Source organism: Sorghum bicolor, chromosome 9 (assembly GCF_000003195.3).
Source record: "Sorghum bicolor cultivar BTx623 chromosome 9, Sorghum_bicolor_NCBIv3, whole genome shotgun sequence".
Classification (NCBI taxonomy): Eukaryota; Viridiplantae; Streptophyta; class Magnoliopsida; order Poales; family Poaceae; genus Sorghum; species Sorghum bicolor.
Genome location: NC_012878.2, coordinates 10359436 through 10368906, shown reverse-complemented (window position 1 = coordinate 10368906; position 9471 = coordinate 10359436). Strand labels below are relative to the sequence as shown.

The 9471-nt window shown below is 45.3% G+C and overlaps 2 protein-coding genes across 2 annotated transcripts; both read right to left on the bottom strand.

Moving 5' to 3' along the window:
• On the bottom strand, nt 1720-2510 carry LOC8055740. The gene is made up of 2 exons (XM_002439399.2): nt 2254-2510; nt 1720-2157 (listed from the first exon to the last, which is right to left on the bottom strand). Exons 1-2 carry the CDS (start codon nt 2367-2369, stop codon nt 2034-2036), a joined length of 240 nt encoding a protein of 79 aa, XP_002439444.1. The 5' UTR covers nt 2370-2510; the 3' UTR covers nt 1720-2033.
• On the bottom strand, nt 2799-7011 carry LOC8065933 (nudix hydrolase 15, mitochondrial). The gene is made up of 4 exons (XM_002439398.2): nt 6562-7011; nt 6323-6465; nt 3484-3603; nt 2799-3349 (listed from the first exon to the last, which is right to left on the bottom strand). The coding sequence occupies exons 1-4, from the start codon at nt 6863-6865 to the stop codon at nt 3122-3124; spliced, it is 795 nt and encodes a 264-aa protein (XP_002439443.1). The 5' UTR covers nt 6866-7011; the 3' UTR covers nt 2799-3121.

The following is a 9471-nucleotide window of genomic DNA, read 5'->3' as shown; positions in this document are numbered from 1 at the left end:
TTCAAGATTGCAAGGAATTTTTCTTCAAGGAGCTACGCCTTGTATCCTTCAGGGTCAAGCAAAGTCTCTCAGTGCCCTTTGATCTATGGATTCAAAATTTGTAATTGATTCCAGATGTTTTTATATTTTTTCTTTTCTTTCTTTGTCTCCTAATCCTGCCCCTCTGCTTACAACCCTGTAATTCTGTAACTATGTTTTGATTCTTGTTGTTTTTTCAATAAATTCCTGCAGGGGCTCAGGCCCCTCCAGTTCAGTCAAAAAATGATGTGCAATTGTTCTGCAAGGCTTCCTAACTTCTGTCGCCATACATGAAGAGGAAACTAGGCAGTGTAATAGAAGTGTTTTTGGTGATCAATGACAACAAAAGTCCCAATGGAGGTAGAAATGAAAAGGTTTGGAGTGTAAAGCATGCTCGGTGATAACCAGTTGTTTCAAACAAACCCCTGAAACAGGGGTTAGTGTGTCACTCAAGAGTCAAGAGTATGGAGAGCTAGAATAAGCAAACCAAATTTATAATAAGTACAATACACACAAGTAGGGATGAAAACGGATCGGATACGAACGGATATCACCGATATTATATTTATTTTTATATTTCTGATCAAATTCGGATTCGGATACGGATAATGTCAATCATGTCGGATAAGATATGATTGGATGTCGACATCATAAATATACGATTTAAGTATTCGGATACGGATACGGTATCGGATGTTAAACATTCGGACTCGGATACGGACAGATCTAAATCTCTCTAAACGAATTCGGTCTCGAATACGGTCGGAAAATATCCGTACCGTTTTCATCCCTACACACAAGGCACATACTTACGCTAAAATGCAGCAATGGTTGTAACTGATCTGTTGCTTAGGAACATTTGATGATTCCACTGTGTTCCTACAATCCAAAGAGCTCAACGGATGCATTGTTGTGTTTTGGAATCCTATTTTTTACTTTCGCTATACTTTATTCCTGTATTTGTTTCCATTCCTCTAATTTGCATTATTTTGTTCCAAACAAGCTTTGAGATTTTGCATTCTTTTTTTAAACGGAACCAGAATGAGAGCTACCCATTATATTTATGAGAAGAAAGCCTAGAAAGGCACCCTAGACTCTATAAACCATAAGGCAAAGCCGCCTCGTAGAAGGAAAAAAAATGAAATCAAGAACACTACTACAAGAGTCTAGATAAATGTTTAGCTCCTGCCGTGACCCAAAGGGTTGCCTCATCTTTGATCTTATACAGGACTTGATAGTTCGGGTCTCTTTGTGCTTGAAGATTTTTGCATTTCCGTTTTTGTTTCAAACATACCCTCATATATAACGTATGCCACTAAAAATCACAAGGCTTAGAATATTGGATGTTCAAACCCCTAAACTAGCTCTCTTGTTTTCCTACTTTGCTCCAAAACTGCGCCTAAGCAGGGTGATGGATAATTGCAGTCCTCCTCTGCTCTGTCGTTCTAGACGCGCTTGAGATTCAGCTCTGCACCGAAACCTCGTGTAACCTGTTCATGCATTGACCCATTTCGTATGTAGCTACTAGTACTAGCAGTTAGCTACTGCCGGGTTCCTGCCTTCGTAGAATCCTAGCGTTGTTCCTGCCTCTGAATTGCTACGATACGAAGCTATATGTCCCTCATGTCAGCAATTGACGAACCCCGTGTGCTCATCACCATGGAAAGTTACAATCGAAACTGACAAGAGCGGAAACGAAGGAAAAAAAAAAGGTAAGCATAGAATTAACTATAATTAATTCAGTTACCAGTCACCTCCAACAAATTGATTGTTCACGTCTGCGATAAGCAGTCGCATTAGTGATCAGACTAACTTCTCAACTTCAAATCATCAAGCCATGAGGAAACAATACAAGAAGAAGAGGAAACAACACAAGAAGCAGAGGAATACTGATCGACAGAAACATTCAGAAGTCAATTTATCTCACATGAATCATCCTCGCCTAACATGGACCCGTCGTACATGGAGCTAGTAGCAAACAATGAAGCCTAGACGTGGTACTCCGAGTACTTTGTCTAGCAGGGTATCTTGGAGGTGAACCAGGTCATGACGTGCAGCGGCGCCTTGATGAGCTCCACCGCCGCCTCCAGCACCACCGTCACGCAGAGGCAGCACGGGCAGATGCACGAGATGGGCAGCCTGCACGGATCACAGGCAAAGGCATGTTGTCGCCGCTGAGAATTCGCATGGAAGCCGAGGCAAAAACCGAAGTAAAGTTAGGAAAGGTTACCCCACCCGATGATCCAGATGATGGCGCCGACGATGGAGACGAGGACGGCGAGCAGCGCGAACGGCAGCCCCAGCAGCCAGCCCAGCGGCCGGCACTCGTCGCCGTCGCCGCAGCAGCACATGACGGGCTGCCTTGTCTTCCTTTCCCCTATTCCTTTGCTTGCTTGATTTGTAGGCGATCCTTCTCAATTCTTGAATGTTTGTATCTAATTTGACAGGGTGGTCTCATTGTTTTGTATTACTTTATATATGGTAGTGGGTGACTTGCCTTGTTGAGTGTGCTATTGCTCCTATTATTTATCATTTATTAATTTAACCTTTATTTGATTTAATAACAACCGGAATCAATCACGAGTGAGTGGAGGGAGCTGTTTCCATGTCGCTTTCAGCGAGGACCCTCCGCGTCAACAAACTGCGTGATCGCCTATATTGACTGATTTAGCAGGTTCAACAGAATGGGCGGCTACAAATGTGCCAGTCAAAACTATTGACTAAGAGTATCTGAATATAATAACATTAAATCTAAGGATAAGGACATTGGTAGCAGGTACTCTTCTACCATGATAGCCATCACAAGCTTCAATTTCTACAGTGTGGCATAAGTATATTTTCTGGAGTTTACTGTACATTTCCTCTTACAATGCAGCGCCAGGCCTGAACCTCAAAATGAGACAGGCAAATGTTTCAATATTATTTGCTGTGCTATACTCAAAATACATTTTACATCTATCTATATTCTGTAGATAAATATACCAAGCAAATCTAGGTACCTTCCCCAGCTATCACTTAGTGGGAAACATAATTCTACAACCAAACAAGGTTCACGCACCAAGATCCGAACCAAAACAGCCCCTTACATCCAGATTATGCTGCATCAGGGTTTTGACTCGTTAGTGCCAGCAACAGGTGCACTTGCATATTTGGGTCTGGGAAGTTCGTCAAATGATGGTTTCCTCCCAAAAATGACTGCCGCCGCACGCGTCACGATGTGTGCAGTTAAGCCCCAAATCACAAACCTTTTGCCATCTGCCTCGTAGTCGAAAAACTGGACAGGGATATCTATGCCCATCCAACTCATTTGTTTTGTTCTCCGGTGGTCGTCCTGTTGATGCCATACAAGTGAAAACTATGCGATGCAATTTTCTTATGCGTACCTTATAAGGAAACTAACAAGCAAAAAGGAAAGGAACATCAACAACATTGTTACACTACAACATATGGTAGAGAAACAACTACCTTTAGAAACATCTCCAGAGGTGCATCAAAGATGTCCTCCACTTCAGCTTTATTTAAGACAGGCTTGAATAGGGCTTTATCTGAGATCATGCCAATTACAGGAACAACGTTGAGGCCGTTCTGCAAAAGAAAAGGTGCAGCATAAGTACTGGACAGCTTGCATTTCCATTGAAAGATTAGAAAAGCACGTGCCACATCATAGATATAACTATATAAGAAAGTAGAGATGCATGTCAAACTGATATACTCAGTGGAGCAATCCCTGCATGACATTTTTTTAATATTTGATTAAAAGCTTTTTCCTTGTCACCAATTCCAAAAGGATGGAGCCAAGGTACGAGTAAAGCTTTGAAAGGGAAGACTGATGCAAAATCTGAAAGCTTCCTCCAGCTAGCAACAGTAATACAGACATAGGTAAAAGCTAAACTTCCTATGCTTGACTAGGGTGAGGAAGATTTCATTTGGTCAGTTTTGTATTTCATATGGATCTTGGGTGACTTTGTAAACCCATGAATTTGAATGATCATTGAGCATCCCCTCTTAGAGACATCAACACGCAAAAGGGAGGGGTGGATTGTGCAAAGAAAAAAAAAAGATATGATTAATAGGGTGAAACAACCCCCCTTTGACAGCAGACAAACCTTTGACAACATATTCACCAGTTATGACCATTGAGAATTCCTTAATTTTGATTGAATGATTTTACATAACAGTAGTACACCTCTTCCTGATAGTAGGTTAATACTGATATTTACATCCTTATAAAGTGGAATTGGTTTTATTTCTTGTTCATAGTATTTTGTGCAGTCATAAGTTCAGAATACCTTCCTCCTTCTGAGCTTCCCCAACGTTGTATTTTTCTCCTTTTTTTGAGAAAATTGCACATGTAATCCTTTAATTTCTGAGGTTGCATTACTTGGTCCCCTACCTTAGGTAGTGTTTGGTTCGAGGGACGGGGACATCCTAGGTGGGATATCCCACTTCGAGATGGTGTTTGATTCTGAGACATGCAGAGTCGAAGATGTCCCACCAGGGAATATGATTCCTAGATTGTGTGACTCCTGTTCTCTCTTTTTTTTTCAGGGACAGAGTCATCCCACCAGGGACAAGCATTAGTTCGCTCGAGCGCGGGCGTAGGTGGGCGAGCTCCGCCGTCGTCCATGCTGCGCGGGCGAGCTCCGCCCCCAATCCCACATGTCAGGCAGAAAACATGGACAGTCCTGTCCCATTCAACCAAATATCAGATAGGACTGTCTTAGGACCATCTCACTCTACCTTGTCTCCCAACCAAACGCTACCTAGAGTTTCTTTGTCACTGGGGAATTTATCCTTGATATAAATAGTTCTTGAAAAAATGTTTGGCCTATTATGCCTTCACTTATGCTCACTTGCTTCCCCTGCTTCTTACCGTAGGCATGGTTTCAATGGCTAGGCCAAAACCATTTGCTAAGCTCTAATTCTTATCAAACTAAACCAATAAGCTTATACCACTTGCATCCCTAAATATTCAGATCGACCTCTTAGGCCTCAATACTTGTACATTTAATATTCTGGCCATTGGCTTAAGGGCAGTCCCAGTGATAGAAACTATACACGATTTCCATAGCAGTTACGTCATCTATAGAAACTATCTCATACAATGCACAGGTTCTAATAAATATTGCCCTTTTTTTCCTTGTTTCTCTCTCCCAAATCCATCTGCTAACGGTGAGTAGTAGCCGTGTAGCACATCTTCTCTTCTTCCTCAATAAGCATGAGAAGAGCAGGTGAGGACTTCATCTTCGTCCTGACACCTGACGATAAGGAGTAGCACATCTTCTCTTCTTCCTCAAGACAAGCAGAGCTGGTGAGGAGCAGCAGGGGAGGCCGCTGGACGTCAACTAGGCAAGGGGCTGGGCCACCGGCCACAGCAAAGCTCGGCTCCCAGATCGTCGGTGAGCTTGGCCCTGTCACCAGCATGAGCTCGTGCTCTCATCTCCCACACTGCGGAGCGCGGCTTGTACGGACACGCGCGGCCTGGGCAACGACGGACGGCGGCACAGTGACCGCTGCGTGGGCGATGGCGGTGAGCGCGGCAAGAACCGTGGCCTGGTCGACAATGCAGCAGCACGTAGGCGTAGAAACCACCTGTTTCTTCGCAATGTGAAAATAGTGGTTTCTTCGTACCTCGGTTCACGAGTAGACTTGGTTTCTCTCTAAAGAAACGATTTCTTCAGATTTCCCTCTCTTTCTTCATTAATTAGATTGCCACATCAAATTTTTGCTTAGCTAGCAGGACATTTAATAGGGATAGAAACTATCATAAATATTCCATTGGGACTGCCCTAATATAATTGGTGACATGGCATCTAGTTAAAGAGCACAAAAAGTTATGTGATATATATAAAGAAAAATGAAATAATATTCCACCACATAAACATCTTCCACATTAAGACATACAATTTTAGAATTTAAGTTTGAATTTTATTTTAAGATTTTAATTGAAATTGCAGATAACATTTGCAAATTTGATTGTTTACTATCAGAATTTTCAATCCTCCAATCAAAGTTTGGCATCAAATTTTGATGTTTTCATTTGCAAAATGATATAACAAGCAAGAGAGATATCCTGATCACAATTGTTGTTCTGCTATGCTGCAACTGCAAGCATGTATACTTGAGGAGGTTTTACACTGCAATGAGTCGAGATCGATCCTCTTATATATATCAAAAATAGTTTCATTTGATACATTGTTACACTATACCATATTTATACGACTCTACACAAGAAATGGTCAGTAAAATCATACAGCTCTTTCATAAATTTCCTGCTAGTACCGGAGCAACAATTATAGCTTACCTTTGATAAGAAAGGCTCAAGAACTGTGACAACATTAACAAGGGCCGGGTCCAGTCCAATCTCCTCCTTCGCCTCCCGTAGAGCTGTGGCCTTCGGATCTGCGTCCCCATCCTCCACCTTCCCTCCGGGTAACGACACCTCCCCTTACAATTGTCAAGAAATTGATTGAAGCAGAAGGAATCGGCCAGAGAAAAAAATCCAACAGGGGAAAAAGCTTTAGCCAGAATCATGGTGTCTACCGGAGTGGGAGGAGAGGGAGGAAGCGCGCTTTGTAAGCAGGACCCGTGGCCCGCTGCTAGGGTCCTCGAAGAGGCAGACCAGCACCGCGGCGTGGACCTTGGAGGGGGCCGAGCGTGGGGTTTTCGCGGGGACGGCATCTGCGGCGGCCGCGGCAGGGGCGCCCACTGAGGAGAGCTCGCTGGAAGAAGAGGAGGCGAGATGGCGTGTGAGATGGGCCAACCGCCGAGACGGAGAGGAAGAGAAGGAAGAGGAGGCCATGGCAATGTGAGTGGAGGTGAAGAGGCGGGTAAGGAGAGGTCTCATGGCTGCGACGGTGATAACGGCGCAGCAGCGGCGATACCAAGGTGGGAGTTGGAGGGGTCGCCGCCGGCCGCCGTCGCAACTCACAAAGATTGTGAATGTGACCCGCAACGGCCAACGCCATTTGGGTCCGCTATCAATCGATGTGCTCAACTGTACCTTCCGGTTCCGGCACAAAAAAATCATATCTGGTTTTTTGAATACTCGTAGTCAAATATTTTAAAATTTTAATTAAGCTACATAAATATTACATTTGTATCTCCTAACATACTATTTTTATAAAATATATACAATTATTAATATAACAATTATTATTATGCATCACCATAATTATTAGTATATTTCTATACATACTCCCTCCATACTAGAAAAATAGATGTCGTTCCGACCTCCGCACAGTTTGAATCAAAAGAAGACGTTCTGGCGTGTTTTAGCTAAATTGGACGTTGCTGCCCCTGCGCTTAGGCTCCCGTGCCGCGCGTTAATAGCGCGGCGTCGTATCGGTTTCCCGGCCACGCGTTACTAGGCCGCGCCGTTCAGTCTCTTGCGAACTCGCTCTTCAGTCTCTTGCGACAGACCACAGACTATTATATTGGTTTCTCCTTGCATGCCTCACGCTCCTGCTGCCTGCTCGCCGGAAGCCGCACACCGCTGCTTCTACTTGCCGCTCGCTAAAAGCCGCACGCCACACGCGCACACGCCGCTCCTGCTCGCCGTTCGCCAGAAGCCGCACGCCGCACGCGCACACCGCTGCTCACGCGCCGCACCATGGATGCCTCGCCGGAGTCCAAGATGGAGATGGAGACCACGCCGGACTCGGAGGAGGTCGCCACGGAAATGGAGATGGAGATGGAGACCTCCCGCGAGCGTGCAGCTATACAAATTGCCTGAATCTCAAAAAAAATACGGCCAACGAGTTCAAACACTCGACCTCAAGCCTTGGGCCGTAGAGTATTATATTGGTTTCTCCTTGCATGCCTCATGCTCCTGCTGGCTGCTCGCCAGAAGCCGCACACCGCTGCTCCTACTTGCCGCTCGCCAAAAGCCGCACGCCGCACGCGCACACCGCTGCTCACGCGCCGCACCATGGATGCCTCGCCGGAGTCCAAGATGGAGATGGAGACCACGCCGGACTCGGAGGAGGTCGCCATGGAAATGGAGATGGAGACCTCTCGCGAGCGTGCAGCCATGCAAATTGCCTGAATCTCAAAAAAAAATTACGGCCAACGAGTTCAAACACTCGACCTCAAGCCTTGGGTCGTAGAGTATTATATTGGTTTCCCCTTGCATACCTCACGCTCCTGCTGGCTGCTCGTCGGAAGCCGCACACCGCTGCTCCTATTTGCCGCTCGCCAGAAGCCGCACGCCACACGCGCACACCGCTGCTCACGCGCCGCACGCCACGCGCCGCACCATGGATGCCTCGCTGGAGTCCAAGATGGAGATGGAGACCACGCCGGACTCGGAGGAGGTCGCCACGGAAATGGAGATGGAGATGGAGACCTCCCGCAAGCGTGCAGCCATGCAAATTGCCTGAATCTCAAAAAAAATTACGGCCAACGAGTTCAAACACTCGACCTCAAGTCTTGGGCCGTAGAGCACTTACCAACTAGGGCTACGAACATCTGTTGTATAGGAGGCACCCAAAGCCATATTTAATAAGGGCAAAGAAGGAAAACTATCTCCTAATTAATCACTCTTTGGTACTCCTTGGTATGTGTAATCATGTCCTAAGCGACTTCTAATACCAGTATAGAGGAAGTATTTAGTTAAAGTTTTAAAAAATGTCAATTCAATAGAATAATTCGCCTTTTCTACTACACGGTTCTTGGGTCCACCTGTGACCCTGGCTGTGTGCATGCAAATCCTTCCCTCTCCTGCGCCCGAAGAAACAAAATCCATATTTAGCGGCCTAGCTGGCTTCAGTACACGAGCCTAAGATGGGTAGAGATGTAAACGGCCTCCCGTTCTCTGATTCCTCACGGAGAATTCATCCATTAAAGACTAGGAATGATATAATTTTTTCTCCTATAGAAAATTAAACAGAGCTAAAGTTGTCCTCGTCAGGATTCACGGGGTCGGGGATAGTATGCATACCCCCATTCCCGCCCCCTGCGGGGACCCGACTCTTAAGACTCATATACTTACAAGGTCTAATAATTATGATATATAAGCAAAGTTGAAATCCTAATCCTTCACTTTCTTAGTCTCAAATGCGAATCTTTGTAGAAAGAATTTGTTTGTATACCATTAATAATAATTCGTGAATATGTGAATAGTTAACATCACATAAATTGATAAAAACTAAAGCGGATACAGGAAACCCCACGGGGATTATTCCCCGCACGGAGGCGGGGATGGGGAGAAAATCTCCTTCGTGACATTTGGCGCGGACGGGGATGAGGGAAGTTTCTTCACCATGGAGACAGGGATAGGGAAGCACTTTCCCCGACGGAGAATTCCCCTTTGACATCTCTATCTTTGAGTCATGTCTCTCAGCCCACCACTTTCTTCTTTGCTGCCACACTGAGTCAGCGGGGCGCGTACATGGTGCCGTCGCACCGAGTATTCTTCTCTGTTGTCGCCACCATCGTGCAACCCTGGCCCTT